At 34.6% G+C, this 21,060-nt stretch overlaps 1 protein-coding gene across 1 annotated transcript in view; it reads right to left on the bottom strand.

Annotated features, from left to right (window-relative positions):
- The window catches only part of WDR49 (WD repeat domain 49), a 153,244-nt gene that overhangs the window by 87,740 nt on the left and 44,444 nt on the right, over positions 1 to 21,060 (bottom strand). Inside the window, exons 6-7 of the mRNA XM_012752204.2 lie at positions 19,208 to 19,356; positions 7,339 to 7,572 (exon numbers count right to left, since the gene is read on the bottom strand). Of these exons, the coding sequence (XP_012607658.2) occupies positions 7,339 to 7,572; positions 19,208 to 19,356 (383 nt within the window). The remainder of the gene's footprint in view (positions 1 to 7,338; positions 7,573 to 19,207; positions 19,357 to 21,060) is intronic.

The following is a 21,060-nucleotide window of genomic DNA, read 5'->3' as shown; positions in this document are numbered from 1 at the left end:
AGTCTAATGTTCCTTTGTTGATTTTCTTTCTGGATGATCTATCCAATTCTGAACATGAGTGGTGAGATCTCCACATATTCTTATATGGAGGTCTATTTCTCTCTTTAGCTTTGATAATATTTGCTTTCTAAATCTGGGTTCTCCAGTGTTGAGTGCATATATATTTAGAATTATTATATCTTCTTGCTGAGTTGCCACCTTTATCATTATATAATAACCTTTTTTTAACTCTTTTTCCAGCTTTTGTACTGAATTCTATTTTATCTGATAGAAATATAGTACTCCTGCTCTTTTCTGGTTTTCATTTGCATGGAATACCTTTTTCCATCACTTCATTTTTATTCTATGTATGTCTTTATAAGGGAGGTGTGTTTCTCGTAGACAACATAAAATTGGGTTTTGCTTTTTTATCCACTCAGCCACTCTGTGTCTTTTGATTGAAGAGTTTAGTCAATTTTCATTTAATGTTATTATTGATATGTAAGAACTTACTACTGCCATGTTGTTATTTGATTTCTGTCTTTCTCCCTGTCTTCCTTTTTTAAAAAGTGATTTTCTCTGGTAGTGTATTTTAATTTCTTGTTTTTTATTTTTTGTGTGTCTATTGTAGGCTTTTTGATTTGAGGTTACTCTGAGGCTTGCAAAAAAAATTCTATAACCAATTATTTTAAACTGATGAAAACTCTACTCTAATTACAAAGCAAACAAGAGAAATCTAAAAGAAACTACATTTTAACTCCGTTCTCCACTCACTTTTTGACTTTTAGTTGTTTCTTTATATCTTTTTATACTATCTCTAAAAAAGTTGTTGTAGTTATTATTTTTGAGAGGTTTGTCTTTTAGTCTTCCTACTCATCATATAAGTGGTTCATATACCACAATTACAGCAATAGAGTATTCTGTATTCACGTACTTACTGTTACCAATGAGTTGAATACTTTCAGAATATTTCTTATTGTTCATTAACAATCTTTCAGATTGAAGAACTCCTTTTAGCATTTCTTCTAGGACAAGTCTGGTGTTGATAAAATCCCTCAGCTTTTGTTTGTCTGGGAAAGTCCTTATTTTTCCTTCATGTTTGAAGAACATTTTTGCAGGATATATTAATTATATTCTAGGGTTAAGGGTTTTCTTTTTCTTTCAGTACTTGGAACATGTCATGCCACTCTCTCCTGGCCTGTAAAGTTTCCACTGAGAACTCTGCTGCCAGACATACTAGAGCTTCTTGATATTTTTTTTTTTTTCTTTTCCTGCTTCCCTTAGGACGTTTCCTATACCCGTGACCTTTGGGAGCTTATTGAATACCTTGAAGTAGTCATGTTTGGGTAAAATCTGCTTGGTGTTCTATGACTTTCTTGTACCTGAATATTGATATCTTTCTCCAAGTTTGGAAAGTTCTCTGTTGCTATTTCTTTGAATAAACTTTCTACCCCAAATCTCTCTACCACCTCTTTAAGGTCAAAAACTGAGATTTACCCTTTTGAGGCTATTTCCTAGATCTTGTAGGTGTGATTCATTCTTTTTACTTTTTTCTCTTCTGACTGTATATTTTCAAGTCACCTGTTTTCAAGCTCACTACTTGCGTTGCTTGATCAATTCTTCTACTGAGAGTCTGATGCATTTTTTAGTTTGTCAATTGAATTTTTCAGCTACAGAAATTCTACTTGAATTTATATATATATATATATATATATATATATATATATATATATATTTCAATCTCTTTGTTAAATTTCCTCAATAGGCTTCTGAATAACTTTTGTGTGTTGTCTTGAAGTTCATTGAGCTTCTTCAGAACAGCTCATTTGAATTCTTTGTCTGAAAAGCCACATATCTCCATCACTCCAAGATTGGTCACTGGTGCCTTGTTTAGTTTGTTTGGTGAGGATATGTTTCCCTGGATGTTCTTTATGATAAAGGATGTTTGTCAGTGTTTGGTCATTGAAGAGAGAGGTATTTATTCTAATCTTCACAGTCTGGGCTTCTTTGAACCTGTCCTTTTTGAGAAGGCTTTCTAGGTACTCAAAGGGTATTGAGTATTATGATCTAAGTGTTTGGTTACCAGAGTCATATCAGCACTGGGACACCCCAGGCCCAGTAATGCTGTGATTCTTGCAGCCTCCTGGTGGTACCACCTTGGTGGACTCAAGTAAGATATGGAAGGATTCCCTGGATTACCAGGCAAAGTCTCTCACTCTCTTTCCTCAGTCTTTGTTATGGGCTGATGGAGTTGAGGGGGGCGAGGAGGGAGTGACATGGGCACTCCCTTATGGCCACCACAGCTAAGACTGCATGAAGTCACACTTGAAGCTAGCCCAGTCTCACCCAAAGCCTCTGTGACTGCTGTCTGGCAACCTCTGATGTTTATTCAAACACAAGGTCTCTTTAGTCAGCAGGTGGTAAATTCTGCCAGGACCGGGTCCTTCCCGTCATGGCAGTGGTTCCCTTCTGGGCCGGGGTAGATGTAGAAGTGCCATATAGGAACTAAGGCCTGGAATCAGGGCCAACTCCTATTTTTTATGAATGATTTGGCATCATGTTTTCTGTAATAGTGTGAAAATCAATCCTGAAGAAACTATACCACTGTGGATAAAGTGAATAAGGGTCAGTCTTCAAATTTGCAAATCTAACTAACATAACATGTCCTTGATTATGAGAACCCACAAAGATCTCAGGAGTCCTACTGGGGGAAGCCAGGGAGCCATTAAATGATATATCTCTTTATGTAAACATGTACGTGATTGATATGTTCACTGTTAGAAGTGGAATAAGACGGTAAGATACTGGAAAAAAATTTGCCTAACAAATTATATGATACATACATCCTTTAACCTAGAAATCCATTCCTAAAAATTTACCCTAAAAAGATAAAAGTCATAATCTGCCTGTATTTATGACACAAAAATATTCACAATAGCAAAGTCTCCACTGAGGGAAATGGATCAGTAAATTATGATACAAATGTACAATGAGATACTGTGCTGCCTTTTAAAAATGATAAAGTAGATCTACATTTAGGTGCAAGGAAATATATTCCAATACATTATTGAATTAAAAAGTAGGTTACAGAGTGATATTTATGTAAAATAGTCTATGCACAGAGAAACATTTAGAAGATGTTGACATTTCAGCATTATTTAGTTCTTTATTTGAGCTTTATTGCATTGTTTTAATTTCTTAAAATAAGCATATGTTTTGCATGTAGTTACCAAAAAAGTTATTTCAATAACAAAAATAGTAAATATTAGTCTGTTAGCTTTGATGATATCTAAATGTCTAGCTCGACTATAAATGTGTCCAAGATGCAAAACAAACTGAAACATTACCTATTTTATAAAAATCCATAAACCTACATCATTAGGATGAAAATCATAGTGAAAATACAAAAATTTTATCTATTCCAGTTTATATGATATCTAGAAGTATATGTTTTAAAGTTTTCTAACATTCATGGGTTTTTTAAGAAAAGCTTCATTTAAAAACTCAGTGTACAGATAGCTCATTAGAACTACCTCCAGGATATTGAGTTACTTTAATACTTTCAAAACTATACATTCCAGGGACTCCCTCATCCAGTCTCAACTTGTTCTGCTACTAGCTGTGAAGACAAGATTTGCCAAGTGAAATAAAGTCTGTGGTTCTTTTTTAAAGGCTTTGGATGGCTTAGCAGCACTTCCTTAGATTAGCATACAAGGCTACCACAAGGTAGGAAGATAAAGAACAGTCACAGCCATGTGCCAACCTGCTTTTACATAGGAATTATGTTAGGTCCCCACTGAAGTCCAAATACAATGAAATAATAATAAAAAGTGGACAACATGTTGAAATGACAACAATAGAAAGGAATGTTTCCATTAAATTCAGACAAAGGAAAAGTCTTCAAGAAAGACATTAAACCAACTAACCAAAGAGCAAGAGCCAATAGACTAAAAAAGCATGGGTTCCTATTGAGATTGGGATGAAAAATGGCAACAATCAACCAAATCTAGCAGTTGAGCAACCATTTTGTGCTCAGAACAGTCAGAGTTAGGAGCTGTGAAAAAATACAGAAGTGGAAGACAAGAATCTTTCCCTTATACCAAAAGCATTAGAAAAGAGAAAAATAAGTTTAGTTAGGTCTTTAACTAGGAAGACAACTAAAAACGTGACCAATCAATGCTTAGAGAGAGGAGAGGTAAGTGTGGCTGGAGGTGGCCTTGGAGACTTCAGCAAGCTGAGAAAACCAAAGCTGAGCCTTGCAACTGAATATTTACAAAAAGCAACTGTAATGATGAAGAAGAGAAGAAGAAGGATAAGCCACTTGTCACATCCAGGGGCATTCCTGAGGAGAAACAGGGCAGGGAACAACCTCAATTCAGGGCACCTTTCCCCCTTTCTAATTCTTTCTAACATTTGTTGTCACATGATGGAAGGTTAAAATAAAGATTAAGGAATCTCAAGAAGGTAATAAGAAAAAGAGGTGCCATCAAGCAGCACAATTCACCCTCAGAGGTATGGGGAGCTGAAGGAGCTGGCAGCATGGAAGGCAAGAGGACGGCTTCGAAGAGGCCAGCCCTAGCAATGCAATGCCAGAGAGGCACACGTTGTTGCCGTTATTATCCCTACACCCCCACAGATACGCACACATTTTTAAAAGCCAGTAACCTGAAGCTCAGACAGGTTGAGTACTCTCCCCAGTATCTGAACCCCCTCTCCTTAACTGAGCAGTTCTCTAAAGTTTTGGTCTTGAGATCCATTTCCATGCTTAAAAATTAGTGAAGAATCTAAATAGCTTTCATTTATGTGGGTTATAGTTACACATATATATACACACATATAAGTATATATACATAAACACGTATGTATATATATATATTTATCATATTAGAGATTTAAACAGAAATTATTAAAGCACAAGAATACAAGAGCACATATTCCCTTAGCTATCAGAGCAAAGATGTTGTCACACATCATGTATCCTCCAGAAAACTTCACTGTACACTCTACACTGTACACATGAGAGAATGAGAGTTTTTAAAACAAGCAACAAATCAGTATTATGATAAAAACAGTTTTTTATTTGTGTAAATTTAAGGAGTATACGCGCAGTTTTGTTACATGGATATATCACATAGTGGTAAAGTCTGGGCTTGTAGTGTAACCATCACCTGAATTGTGTACATTGATTCCCTGAGGTGATCTGAGTTCGCCAGAGGTTTCAGATCATACTAAGAGAATTGTTCTTCTAACCTCAAGTCTATGCTTTAGTTTTCCAAGACCAGACCATGATACATTCAGTGAATGATCTTCACAATCTGACTTTAAGCTCCCTTTACTGCCTCAACTCCCACAACATTGCTAAGTGCTCCCAAACTACCCCTACCAAAACCCTTTCCCAAAAATGAACTGTGAGTGCTCAAGCTTCTTTGCAGATGTTCACATTGTACCTTTTGTCTGGAACGCCTTCCTTCCCCTTTTATAGGTTTCCACTCTAGCTTTTACCACCTGCCCCAGGCCCAGGCAGAATTGATCACTTTCCATAGAAAGCACTTTACTATTACCTCTACTTCATTTTTTGTCTTTTTTTCTTTTTTCCAGCATATTATGGGGATACAAATGTTGAGGTTACGTATATTTTCCTTGCCCCCTTCCCCCTTCGAGTCAAGGCTTCAAGCATGTCCATTCCCCAGTTGGTGCGCACCACACTCATTATATATGTGTATACCCATCCCCTCCCCTCCACCTGCCCGACACCAGTAGATGTTATTCCTATATGTCCATTTATGTGTTGATCAGTTAACACCTCTACTTCATTTTACCACCTTCCATAAGTTGCTTGTTAGAAATGTGTCTGCCTCTCTTTCAAAGCACAATCCTGTAATGAGCAGCTGCTCAGCAACCCGCACTACCTGGACCTGCCCTTAAAGAGCTAAATCTCTCTGAGCTACAAGGGAAAGAAAACCATAGTTTATTAATCTTTAATTCCTCATTCCTGGCACCTGATGCTTGCTCAGAATGGTTTGATTTGCTTTGTCTAATTACTCTAAAATGATATGATATCACTGGCTGATGGAAATGTGGGTAATATTTATGCCCCAAATGGAAGATTTCAGATCTTCCTTGTGTCCCATTTTCTAAATTTCTCATGGAATATTGCTCCTCTTATGGCCAGGAAACATAGGATCTTAACATCTATACACAAACATAGCTTTTTAACTTTGCAGATCTCAATTAGCAGAATGTTCTCTTGGAAACAAACACATCTCTCAGTGGCCACCAGGGAGCCGGATTAACTGGTTGCCTTCGTAAAGTTCAGTAAAACATTTCCCGGCAGATGGAATTCAAAATGGATTGTTTTCTAAAGGATTTTATCTCCTAGAATAACTAGAAAATGGTGTTTAAAGTAGTGACATGAAACACTACTCATTACTAACAGAGGGCTTTCCACCCCTTGTGCAAATTCTGAACTACTCATTTCTACGAGAGTGCAGAAGCTTCTGCAGAAGGGAAAAGAAAGAATGGGCTGGAATTATTGTTTAATTGGCCATAAGCTGGAGACTTGCTTTCTGCTTGGCTCCTACTGTGCTGTTACCATCAGGCCAGAGGTGATTGTTGCAGCAGACTAAACTCCAACAGTGCCTGCTCCCTCCATAATACCCTCAGGCTGCTCTACACTGAACCTCTTACAGCTTCCCTGGCTCCTTCCTGTCCTCTAAGAAGGGCTGCGGTCTGTGCAGCATCTCTGCTCCAAGGCAGCCCTGCTTCTTCATTGAGATGCAGGTAGCAGTTCCCTAAGCACAGGCTGCAGAGCATCATTAAAGTGGTGGGGAGACAAACAACACTCGTGCTGCATACCAAGTGGCATCACATTTAACTGAATCATTTTATTATGAATACATTCTGGGCCGCCACTGTGAGCCACTGGTGTAAAATATGCTGGCAAAATGAATCTCTGCTAATTACATTTCATGCATATTTCAGAACTTTCCACAGGGGTACAGGAGGATGATGTTCATAAAGGGGAATTTTACAACCAGGTTTGCTTGCCTTTGGCTCAAGACTAGTGGGTAACAAAGATAAGTTCAATTATATTACATGTTGTGTTTGTTTTAGCTGCAATGTTGTAATTCCTTATAACCCCATCAGTGCTGCTGTGGTCACTGGCTAAAAATAAAAACACTCTTCAAATCTACCTGAACATATGTTATTGCAGAAAAGTGCATGGCTGTTAAATCATTTCTTCCCCACGTTTGTTGTTGCTAGATTTGTCTTCAGTTTTACCTTGGATCGAATTAAGGAAACTAGCCTCTGGACTTAGGAATGTTTTAGGAGAATGACAGAAAAAGAAAGCATCATTACCTGCTTCAAGACAGAATTGTAAAGAACACAAGTGACTGCCTTCTCGTGGCTTTTCACCCTCTTGCTGGCTTCACTTTTCATTGCCAACAATGCTAGCTGGTTATTAAATGAGATGAAAAGTCGTCCATGGGCTTCATCAAAGTGGAAGAGACATCTGAAGTCCTGACTTTTGGGGAAAGAACAAGCTATCCTCTGGATAGACAACTGGTATTGAATATCCCAGAGTCTCAACACCTGAATAAAACATAATAAAATCACATTAATATGTCAAAGATAATTCTATGTTTTTAGCCAATTTTTTTCTAGCTCTCCTTCAACCCCAGGCAAACAGTTGTTTCCTCCATAGTGCTATTATTGGTTCACACTTCTGACATAGAATATATTATTTTGTATATTCAGTTACTTCTTTAAATATCTCCTAAATTGTAAGCTCCTCTAGGGAAGGGATTAGGGTTTATCTCAGTCCCTGGTACAGGGCTCGGCATTTATTATATGCTTGCAGTAGGCAGGATAATGTTCCCACAAAGATGCTTGTGTCCTGATCCCTAGAACCTCTGAATATGTTAACTTATGTGGCAAGAGATATTTTTCAGATATGCAGGAGTTTGAGGTAGAGAGATTGTCCTGGATTACCTGAGTGAGTCCAATGTGATAACAAAGGGCCTTTAAATGTGGAAGGGAGAGACAGAGACACAAAATTAGATCAGAGTGATGCAACGTGAGGACTCTTTCTAGTGTTGCTGGCTTTGAAGATGGAAAAAGGTGTAGGGGAGGGTGACTCAAGGAAGGTAGAAAAGACAAGGAAATGAATTCTGCCCCAAAGCCTCCAGAAAGAAACACAGCCTTGCCAACACCTTAATTTTAGCTCAGTGAGTCCCATGTTGGAATTCTAAGCTACAGAACACAAAATAAATTAGTGTTGTTTCAAACAGTTGTTTGTGCTCATTTGTTACACTAGCAATAGAAAACTAATACAATTTTTTCTCTTTATACATATACATATGATTTCATTTAATGCTACTTATTTTATTTCACCAAAAAATAAAAGAAGTGGTGTTAAGTGAAATCAAGTTCAAATAAGACATAGTTATTAAATTCTTATTCAAACACAGCCAAGACACATAAATGACATGCATTTACCAATGGATAGTAGAGGGCAAATGCCGAATCCTTGCTCAAGAGAAAGGTTGTTTTAAATTCAACAGAAATTAAATAATTAGTTTTTCTATTTTTCCATTCCAGTTAGCAGGGAAGTTCTAGGGTCAGACTTCCTGGGCTCTAATCTCAGCTCTGTCCCTTACAAACAGGGTGACCTCCAGCAAGTTTCTTTTTTCTCTCTGAGTTTTTAATGTAGTATCTACTTCATCCAGTGCTATGAGAATTAAATGAGAGTCCATGAAAAGCACTTAATATGATGGCCAGCATTTAAGGTATTCAATAAATGTTCTTTATTATTAAATTTATTTTATTATTTTTTCATTGCATAAATATTAAAACCTAAAAGCAGAAAAGGTTCTTTCAAATAAACTAGTCTCTCTTGTCCACTATGAGAAGTATTTCAAATTGTCTATAAATGATGATTTCTGTTTATATGAGTGCTTCTAACCCATAAGGCAGGCAACTTCATCGTTCTTAACCTATTTTAAATCATATACTCCTTTGGAAAAAAATATCTGTTGAAAATGATGGTTCTCTCTTTCCTTTCCAGATGCATATACCCATATATGCACACGATTTTCCATATAATCTCTTTGGGTATATAGGTAAATACACCTCATGTACATATTAACGGGTCCTGAGAATCTGCAGGGTAAGAATCTCTGCAATAACCATCATTAATAAACATGTTCAGCCAAAGACAAACTCTTCTACCTTTTGATTCTATTCTACCCTCTTACCATATCTACATAAGCCTCCAGGATAAATGGATGATAAATGATCACAGTTCCCTCCAGGATCTTAATGTCAGTTTTCAGATGTCATTACCATCTACCATGATAGCCTTTTGATTCTCTCTCACTTTGTCTTTGTTTCCACTTTCGCTCTAGAAGAGGGTAGTCACTCAGACCTCATTTACTTTTAAAAGCCATAGTAGGATGTGTCCATTGTGTAAAGTAGCACAGAAGGGCTTTCTAAAAATCTCAACCCATATCTCTCTCTATCCCAAGTCCCACTCCTTGGAAACAACCTTCTTTCACTCTTTAATCCTTCCTGGGCTATGGTTTTCTCCATAACATTAAATACTCTCTTTTGTGCGTGTGTGTACACATATCTTGCATGTATACATATACATAAATAGTGCATATATTACTCATAAATATATCTATTGACTTACCCCTGAAAGAAATTACTTATATTTTTTCTTTTGTTCTCTTCCTATTCCTCCCAAGCTAAGTATTTTAATTTTTCAGTCTTATTGGTTATTATAATTTTAAATATTATACTTATACACTAATTATTTCAACACTAATTTAAGACACTATCTCTAAGCACCTTAGGGTCTGCAAGGATCTATTTTAAGCAAGGCACTCAGAATTGAGCCAATATGTCAGGTGTGCTCTAATCATTACAGGTACTATGATTTCTTTAAAGCAGCCTATTTTTGCATTAGCTGATTAAGCCACTCCAGCATGCTTTTCACTTACCTTGAGGCCTTGATTAAACAAAACTCTAGATCTTATTTCCATGAACAAATAATAACCCAGATGTCTACAGTCTTTTATTTAGAGTTATGGTTATTTAAGCTAAGACTAGGATTTTTCCTAATTTTGGTCCAGTTTCAATGTGATGATACCATTTTGAATCTCAATTTCTTAATAATTATATTGACAATTTCTCTCTGATTTGTCCACACAACCCATAGGACACAGTGGCTATTCAATAAATGTTTTTTAATTAAGATTGCAGCTCACCTACTAACTATGTCCTTATCCATGTCATTAATGAAAAGATTAGATAGGATAGATGCAGGAATATAGGACTCACACAAAAAAAATCTGCCTCACTTCTACACAGTTATCAACCCAGTTGCAGATCTCATATAATCCACAATGAAATTTTATGGGACATTTTCAAATATCTTGTTGAAATAATTATACTTGATATAAGTACCCTTGGCTCCTGCCAATCTTTGTCACAAGCTTGAACTGACCTAGTCAATCCCTAACAGGTAAAGAGCATCACCAATCCTTCCAACCCAAAGAACATATATATTTATAGAGAAAATTGGGTTTCTTTGCAAGAACTTTTTATGAAAGAATTCGTTCTGATTCTTAATCATTACTAAAATATTTGTAATTTAAACATCTGGCAGCTCTTGAGGAAATGCTTATCTTCAAAAAAATAAAATCTGTAAGAACTAACACATTCTAATGTGTTCTAAAAACAAATAGAATTGATAAATTCTTATTTTTAATGTTATAGCCATAAGATTAGACACGTCTAGATCATTTTCATACACTCATAATACTACTGATAGTGATGTCCTCATAATTCAAAATCCTGTCGTATTTAGTGCAGACCCCTTCTAAGAAATAGAAACTAACTTCATGTGAAAATAATTATATGGGGTATAGGTGAGTATAGATTGACAACAACTTAACAGTATCAATGAATTATAATTTCCCCAGAATTACTTTCGTTTGCGTTGTTCAAGTGATTTATTTGTCTCTAATATTTTTCTGACATTTAGTCATATAAATTATATGAAAATTTACAAACAAATAAGCCATAACCTCTCTAGTCTACAACAGGTTACTTCTTGCTATCACCAATTAAAACTAGAAATATTTTTAGCAAAATGTGTATATTAATAAATTTTGCTTACAAGCTACCATCCATCTTTAATTCTCTACTTTTGCTTTCTGTTAAAGATCAAGCAACAGTGTCGGTATACAGCCATCAATACAGAAAACTGTGTTCCAGAATACTCCTAGAAATTAAGTGATGATATGTGACGCCGCATATGTTTTTGGTTTTCCCTTACCAGTGGTTCTTAAACTTGACATTAGAAGAACCTATGGTGTTTGAGCTCTTTTCCTAGGCCAGTGAAATAAGAATCTCTGAGGATGGGGCTCAGACATTAGTTGTGTGAATTTCTTTCTTTAATTTCCCAGTTATTTCCGTTGTATTATATCTTAACTGCTCTATTTAGTTTTAAGGTCAATGCTAATCTCTTTGAACAAGAAATCTTTCTCTCAGCTTAATTAGTAATATCATATTGCTTGGCTTTAAGCCAGATAACTACATTCCCCTTCTTTTCTAATCAGACTATATTCTTTTAATCATAAAAAACTCATGTTAATGCAGTTTTATTAATCAAGTGCTTGACAAAAATGTCACTTAAATATCTAGTCATTATTTGAGAATCTTGCACTCTCACCTTCTTTTATATTCAAGTTAACTTCTGGAGTACAATTAGACCACAGTACAGAAAGGAGTATATTTAACATAAATTTTTATTCCAGATATCCTAAAATTAACAAACTCCAAACTTAAAAATTATAATTGAATAATTGGTTCTTTTTTATTTATATTTTCCACAAATTTTCATTTAAAATATGCCATATCTATTTATATCACGACATCCGAGAACTTGTGATATCTGTCCAAACTCAGGTTTACCAAGTCAGGTCCTTGAAAGGACACATGTGAGAGCTCTGTATTTCACCTCCGTTTTTATATCAGCAGAAATAAGTACCTTAAGCTTACGATTTTATATTAAGGCAAAATTTAGCTTTTCACATGATGATGACATTTTTCTGCATAATCTTCATATTGTTTCAACTGTTAACTTTTTGATAATGCAGCATTATAAGCAGACACTATATTATTTATATACAATAAATCGAGAAAGCAGTGCATTGACACTACAGACCCCCAGATCCTAGTTTTAATACTGGTCATGTTTGTGAACTTAGATATGTGTTTTTACCTTTCCATTTCCTCAGCTTTCTGCGAAAGGCACCCTGAAATTCTGACAATTATGTCTAGAATGTAGCCAATTTGCTCAATCCATTATCTAAATATTCTAAAATAACAATTCAATCAAATTCAAGACAGTGTATTGTGAGGATTAAATTAAAGAAATGTAGGATATCATCATGTTTTCAGTCTAGCCTTGCTAAAGAATTCCCTGCTCCCTGCCAGAGATGGATGGAATCACTGTTATTCACATAGGCATAATAAAATAAATAACTAAATATAATAAATAACTAAATAAGTAAGTAAAGCTTTTCTTTTGTACTATAAATATTGCAATTATCAATGGATAACCTCATGGATAGGTTGGTGCATAAATACATGTATGGATGGATAGAGAATCTGTTTTCAGCGGACTTTTTAAAACCAAATTAGCATAATTTACATATTGGCAACAGGGTCAAGTTTAATTCAAAGTAGTTAGAAAGCAAAAAGATTCATAATTTCCTAATAATGAAATAAAAGTGAAGGAGAAGTAGAAAACAAAATCAGATGCATTTAAAGGAGACTTGCTTGGTTTAATCAAACATTTATGACTAACTCCTGCCATGGAGACAGAGGTAAAATAACAATAAGAAAACAGAGAGAGAGAGGCGGAGAGCCTGTGTGTATTTTGCTAAGGGATTTTGAGGACAGCAGTGCAGCAGCCCAGCTCTCTGGGAATAATCCACAAAAATGGATAGCCTACTTGCAGATAATAGAATAACAGGAACAGAGGGCATTGGCTCTCTTGAATACACTTTTATGTATTAACAAGTCTATTTATTGAGAATTTAAGCCTTTTGATAATCCACAAAAGCATAATCAGTAAATGCTTAAAGGCAATTTTGTTTGACATGATATATGCTAGCAGAAGCACTCTACTGAATACTTCAGCTAATGTTTTTATCTTAAAGTCATATAATAGTTCTTCCTTTAAGAAATATATTTACTATTTTTCCCCAAGACTGAAATCAAACTTAAAATACTAGTAGAAATTAAAATCCTCTCCTCTGCTATTCATCCTTAAATTGCTACCGTAATGTTATCTTCTTTTTTTCTCAGTTCTTTTCAACAGAAATGAGAGAAGACATACAACTCTAAGACCTGGATTTCCATTGTGTGTCTGTTTGTGTATTCTATCATTGACCTTGAAAGAGGAGAACGATTCCTAACACTATGAATTGTTCTGCAGAAATCTCATTGATTTCTCAGTTCAAGTTTGGCAATAAATTTAACTAATGCCAACATTTTATTTCAGGTGATTTCTTTTTTCAGAACAAAAGTTCCTTTGGAGTATTTTAAAATTTCGATTAAATTGTTCCTTTGCCACTATCATTATTCCCATAACATTAAAAATCACAACAAATTTTCTTCGTCTTTAAAAAGTTTTTCTAACTTTACCTTTCAAAGATCACAGTTCCTGTTCTAATTTACAAAGTAAATTAACTTTACATTAAAACAAATTTATTCCCTTAGTTATATAACAACAACCTTAAGAGAAATAAGTCAAAAGCAGCTAGAACAGGGGAACTCTGATTCAACTATTATTAAAAACTAGATTTTTGTAGGGAGCCTTCCTGCTTCAAAGAAATGCAACTCTGAATAAAATACAATTTCTGTTGTCTGTCTGGGCCAGTAAAACAGTAGAGTGAGGAAAATCTCCGTGGATCTCAAAAAAGAAAGAGGGAAAAAGAAACAAACTTAAAATGGGGATGGTGAATAGTAGGCATAAATGAAAAAGCCACCATCAGAAATCTAAGCCTTGGCCCAGTAGCAAGGTGTTAGCATTGAAGTGAGACTGTCCATTGAGAAGGAGAGTGCAACAGCCTCGAGACACTAGATTTCTACATTCCACCCTGCAGAAACAAACACAAATCTTCTCTGGAGGAAAGCATTTTGAATTTAGTTCCTCAGAAGGCTTACAGATTAGCAACAGCAAAAATTGAGGCAACGTGAAGGATAACCAAACATAAAAAGAAACAAGTCACTGTGTAGGAGAATCAGCAGGATAGCAAATAACAGATTTAGATCACCACAGACTCTGGATATTGGAATTATTAGACAAAAATTTTAAAATAATTAGGTACAAAATTAAAGAACTAAAAGTCAGAGTTTCTCAAATGAACAAGCAATAAGAGACTATCCAAGATTATCAGATAGTTAAAAAAAACTTTTAGAAAAAAAGTTACTTAAAACTAAAAACTCAATGTATGAGTTATAGAAAGTGGACACCTCCCCATTAGAAACACCCTCATTAAATTTGTGAATACAATAAGGATGCCTCCTATAATATGGAGGAAAAATCTGAACAAGTAATAGGAAATAAATTAATGCATACATTATGAAACAATCTTTCAGAAAAGTGAATAATTGAATAAATGGAGAAATATAGTGTTCTTTCTCAATATCTTCAAGTTGTCAAATATCAAATTCAATGAACTTCCAGTCAAAATACTAATTGTGCTTTTAATGGAACTTGAGTATTGATCCCAAAATTTACTAGGAAGGATAAAAATGTCAGAGGATTGTTAAAATGGGAAAAGAAAAACAATAAGTAGAAATTGCCCTACCAGGTATCAAAATGGATAATAAAGCTATGGCAGTTAAACAGTGGTATGTTAGTGCACGAAAAGACAAGTCGACTCACAGAAAGAATAAAGCATATAGAAACAAATTCATGTGTATACAATAATTGAGAAAATAATAATAATAGAATTTCAAACCAAAAGAAGAGACAGATTATTAAAAAAATAATCTTGGCTATCCATTTGTAAGGAAAAAAAACTTTACACAAAATCCCTGTAAAGTTAAATACAAAAAATTATCAAAAATAGAAAAAGTATAAGCAGAAAATAAATGAGAATATTTTATGAGTAGAAGATGTGGAAGACATTCCTAAGCTAGATACAAAATCCAGAGCCATAAAGAAAATCATTTCCTAGACTCAGTTTCATAAAGATTAAAAGCTTTTGAAGGAAAAAAAAATCATATACACACAATTAAATGTATGCTTGAAAGAGGTAAAATATTTGCAACATATATAATAAACAAAAGATAATCAAATTTTTTAAGCTACTAAAAAATGCTACAAATCAATTAGAAAAAGATAGTCATGTTTTTTTAAAAAATAAGATAAAAAGCATGTTCAAATAATGCACAAAAATCAAGAAATATAGATGGCCAATAAATATTTGAAAAAGAAATTCATCCTAATTTTTGTCCATAAGATTCACACACAAAAAAATAAAGAACAGATTGATGGTTTCCACTGTTGACAAACACATGAGGAAATGGGCATTTTCATACACCTCTGATGATGTTGGTACATTTCTGCATTGAATTAGGCAATATTTACAAAAATCCTTTGAGATCCAATAGCATCATCACTTCTAGAAACTTACAATGACACTAACTTAGGAAGTCGTATTGATGTGTGTGTGCATGTGTGTGTATAATGGTTAATAAAGGTAAAAAATTGGAAACATATTTTAATCAATAGATGATTAAATTATTAAATTATGGTTATCCATGCCATAAATTATTATGTAGTAAAAAAATACAGAGATAGATAGGTCTGTATATATTCACATTGAAAGCTCTCCAAGAGATATTATTTAGGGAAAGCAAAATTGCAGAAAAATATAGTTTGTGTGATGCCATTTACATAAAAACTAATAAAATACTACCTGTTGTTGTACACACACATAGGATAATATATTTAACAACATATAATAATACCATATATTATTATAATACATTATTATACCTAATATGTTAAGTACATAAAATAGAAGAAAATATATATCAAGTATTAATAATAGCTTTTCTTGGGAAAATAATTGATTTGAAGAAGAAATGGGCAAAACGAATATTTGCTTTTTGCACTATGTGTTGCCTCATCATTTGTAATTTATATGGGAGGGCATTAATCTGTTTAATCATGTCATTTAAACCAAATGAAAACATTTTGTTTCTGGGTAGATAGATGGAAATTGGGGTGGAAGATGGTATGAAGAAGAGAAAAGAAGGCAAACAGGTAAGATGTAAGCACCAATACAAAAGCCTGACTGCATTTTCCTTAACAACCATAGTTCTACCATATGAAATCCAGGCTCTGGGAAAAATCAGAAACTCAAACAAAGGATTAAGTTGCAAAGTGATCTGATTCTGCTGACCAAATCAGGATTAGTAGCTGAGGACAAAATAGTTAGGAGTAATAGTAAAGCTGAATTAGGTTCATTGGTTGGAGTGTGCACCCCCAGCAGAGAGAGTCCCCCTAAGCTTTGAAAATCCTTTTACTCCCCATGGTGGTTCCTTCAGCAAATGAAGTTACTGGCTCTCAGCAGGTCCTTGCCACCAGTGACTGCCATCTTAAGACAAACAGTTTAGGAGTCCAAAGCAAAATGCAATTGAACTATTATTTAGTATGACATCAAATTCTATGGGGATAAACTTATTGTTTAATCATCACTGGAAAGTGACAATAAAGCAGTCTTCCAAAAAAGAACTGAGTCTCAGGTCATTTTTGGAGAAAATTGTTTAGATCTAAATTGCTTTGGTCTGAAAATCCTCTAATTTAGCTAAAACATGTTTTAATCTAAAGCTCTTTGAAAAAAAGGATGTTTTTCTTATTTTTCCTGTTCCCTAACTTAGTCCCAAATTCTTATCCAAAAGAATTTTGTAACAATAAAGCAGAGGCTTACCCTGGTAGGAGAAAGCCCTGTTGGTTGTTTTAAAGACATAAAGACTGAGATTATCAGGCATTTATCAAAGTGATATGGATTTAGACTAATGTGAAAGAAAGTATGACAAGCTTTATTATAACATAATGGCCCTAGGAGTGAAAACAAAAATAGAAGGATAAAACTGCTTTTGGAAGAGGCCAGGTAGTCTTAACATTGATGATAGGTGCATACAATCAATTCTCATTCTAAAGATATTTTTTTCACTTGCTTTTAAAGTTATAAAACCTTTCAGGGAACTCTATAATGATAAAATATCTGGTATTTATTTCATATTTATGCTTGACAAAGATTTTTTTATTTAACTATGACTTATTGAGGACACAGTATGTATATGGCATAATCCAAGAAAGCTATAGTCCCTACCCTCATGAATTCTATCATTTAGTTGATAGTTACACTATTTCATATATTATATTTAACATATGTCTAATACATTAATATCCTCTAAGTCCTGGAAAACACAAAAAGGAATTAAAAAAATAATATTTGGCTTCGAACAGTCAAAATCTAGTGAAAGATATAATATGCATATACAATGCTCTAGTATCCAAGCCAGATGGTATTAATTTCAATAATGGAAGTTAGAACAAAGTGCTAAAAGATCTCAAAGATTAGAAAAAATAAATATAATTTATGTCTAATAGTTTTTTGGTACTTTAGATTCATAGTAATGTGTTGTCATTTCTCAGGTTGTCAACCATTAATTATTGAATAAACATTAGAAAGTGCCAAGCACTGTGATAGATACCAAGAATGCAAGCTGAAAAAACACTGGCCCTTCTTAAGGCAGCCAAGTACAGCAAAACACATGCCCTAATGAGGCATACACAAATGCAACAGAGGTGCACAGAGAGAAATACTTCAGTCTGCATGAGACTCCAAAAACTCTAAAACCTGGAGGGCAAGTAGACATCTGCCAATTAAGGGAAGAGAGGGAATTGAAGGCAGAAGGAAGAGCATGTTGCAATGTCATGAAACTGCATGGTGGGAACAAACAATAGTTTGATAAGGCTGGAGTATTAAATGGATGAAAGAGAAAAGAAGGAAATGGAGCAAGACTGGTAAACTTTTTGTACAAAAGTTTAATAATCTTGAGGTTGATATTTGGATAGAGGGCAGAGATGAGGGCTTGAGGAATTTTTCTGGCAAATAAATAGCAGAATTGAGGACAGATTAGAGTCAGACAAGTCTGAAAGTAGGGAGATACGTTAGGAAAACTTTGCAGTATATTGGGAGAAAAAGATGAGATTTTGAATTAAAGCAGTGGCACTGAGATGGAAAGGTGAAACTGATAAACTTATTTTGATGGTAGAATCAACAGAAATTGGCAGTTGGTTGTTGACGTTTAAGGGAAAGGGAGAAGATTTACATGCTAGGTAAAATACAGTAAAATAAGTAAGTTTGGGCAGGACATATAGATGGTGTGTGGCTAAGGAGTTGAAGATGAACTTCTATGTAATTTATATATTTGTATATATAAATACACACACACACACACACTTTAGCATGGAACAAATTCACTGAAAGAATCTCAGAGACTATCGCCAATAAGTTCATCATCTACTCTTCCCTTCATAACCAAGTATCTTGAAATCTATCATATGTTAACTGGATCTTTAAGTTGGGCATTATATAAAATTGGAGTTTTATTGAGGAACAGAAGGCAAGATTCTTAGAGATTAAGAAATTTGCCTAAGTGGATACAAATAGTAAATTGTATGGTCAAGATTCAACCTGTACTATCTGTCTCTGTGCCACATTTTCTACCATATTTAAAATATTCCATCAATATTATAAACTAGAAATAAACTGATATGCTTGATTGAAGTGTTCTTAATGTACCTGATATTCTTTAGGTTAATTTCAATTTGTAATTTACTGAGGCTTTTTAGTAGGAAGGCAATGATAGCTAATTGTCTCTGCCTAGTCATTATATTTGAACAAAATTTTAATGAAATGCTTTGTCCAGTTGTACAGAACAATTGTTAAGTAACCAATAACCAACACCTTTTCCAAATATAGATTTTCAAAGACATAGTAGCTAGCCACTATATTTTAAAAATTGACACCATCTCTCAGAGAAATTCAGGACCCAGTTTCTGGGTCCTGAGTAGGAACTGTGGAGGCAGAACTAAATAAATGAAAATCACATTGTTACTTACTTTATCTTTGGAGAAGCTGAAAAGCTGTTTTCTTTCAGCAAAGAATTGGACAGCTATTACACTGGCTGAGTGACCCCAAAGGACACCAACTGGTTTAGAGACCACATAGGGATTCCAAAGGCAAACTTTATTGTTAATGCCAGCAGTTGCTAAGAATTAGAAAGAAAAAAAAATGTTAATAGCATGAATAACCCACAACATTGTCTTTTTAAAATGAATTTATCACATATCTGTAGGTTGATAAATGCCATCTGATGAACACTAATGCACCATGTCTTGAAGGAAGGAAAATCTTGCCATTGACCAACTAGCCCAGACTAATAGGGCATGAGTGCTGTTAATGAAAATAGTTGATATGGAGGGAGTAGAGAGGAAGGAATGTGCACAGGGGAAGAGGGTATGCATGAGGTGGAAGGAAAAATATAGTCCCACTTAAGAGCCAACCAGAAGCCTGACCAAGAGGGAGCAGAATCCTTCTTCCTAGTCCCACCATTTCCCCTTTCCAGGAATGTAGACAGTGTTAAAGTAATCCCAGGAGTAAGAAAAAACTAAGACAATATTGAAAGTTCACAAATTAATTAAAAAGTATAATGAAGCAAATTATTTTCACTGACACATAAATAGTCAAGTATGGTCACGCATCACATAACAACATTTTGGTCAGTGATGGACAACACGTACATGCTAGTCCCATGAGACTATAATATCATATTTTTACTGTACCTTTTCCATGTTTAGATATGTTTAGATACACAAATACCACCGTTACAATTACCTACAATATTCAATACAGTAACATGCTGTTCAGGTTTGTCACCTAGGAGCAATAGGCTATATACCACATGGCCTAGGTGTGCCCTAGGCTCTACCATCTAGGTTAGTGTAAGTACACTCTGATGTTTGCACAATGATGAAATCACCTAATGACACATTTCTCAAAATGTAGTCCTGCCGTTAAGTGACACATGACTGTAAGTAAATACAAACAAGTAGCATAAATACACTTTTGACTTGTTTTATTGATAGAATAAATAAATTTTTGAATATGAATTGGTTATATTTAGGGAGCTCTTCAAGAGCAGGCAGTATAGTGTTTACTCAGGATAGGGGAAACCCAATATAGCATTCTTTGTTCTTCCCTGGTTTAGTTAGGGCCAACTGTGGAGTTGAACTTATTCACTCTTATTTTCCAGTGATATAGCAGGTACAAAGTAGTGATTAGTATACAGAGATTAAAATAACTAATCAATCAACTAATTAAATGGTCGATATTTGAGTCCTTGCTAAATTAATTCACCAACTCCTTCAGCCTTCTCTAATAAATCTATACTCTTTGAAAGTGTGATGTTGGCATATTCTTGAGTCCGTATGCAAGGCATCTTTTACTATGGTTGTCAGCTATTATTGTTGGGAATTTCAGGGACCCAGTCCTTTAGTTAACATCAATACTCTTTATATGAACAATAACTGAATGAGGGTTAATATGACCCACTCTGTAGGCTGCATATGTTCTCTGTAACTACCCTATTAATTTTCAATAATCAGCTACATCTCACTTTTTATGTTTGAAATAATATCATATACATATATCAAAACATCAGCTGTCAGAATGTCTGAATTTTTTTTTTTTTTTTTTTTTTTTTTTTGAGACAGAGTCTCACTTTGTTGCCCAGGCTAGAGTGAGTGCCGTGGCATTAGCCTGGCTCACAGCAACCTCAATCTCCAGGGCTCAGCGATCCTCCTGCCTCAGCCTCCCGAGTAGCTGGGACTACAGGCATGCGCCACCATGCCCGGCTAATTTTTTGTATATATATTTTTAGTTGGTCAATTAATTTATTTCTATTTTTGGTAGA

This window comes from Microcebus murinus, chromosome 1 (genome assembly GCF_040939455.1).
Source record: "Microcebus murinus isolate Inina chromosome 1, M.murinus_Inina_mat1.0, whole genome shotgun sequence".
Taxonomy (NCBI): Eukaryota; Metazoa; Chordata; class Mammalia; order Primates; family Cheirogaleidae; genus Microcebus; species Microcebus murinus.
The sequence above is the reverse complement of the archived record's forward strand: the minus strand, read 5'-3'. Positions and strand labels throughout refer to the sequence as shown.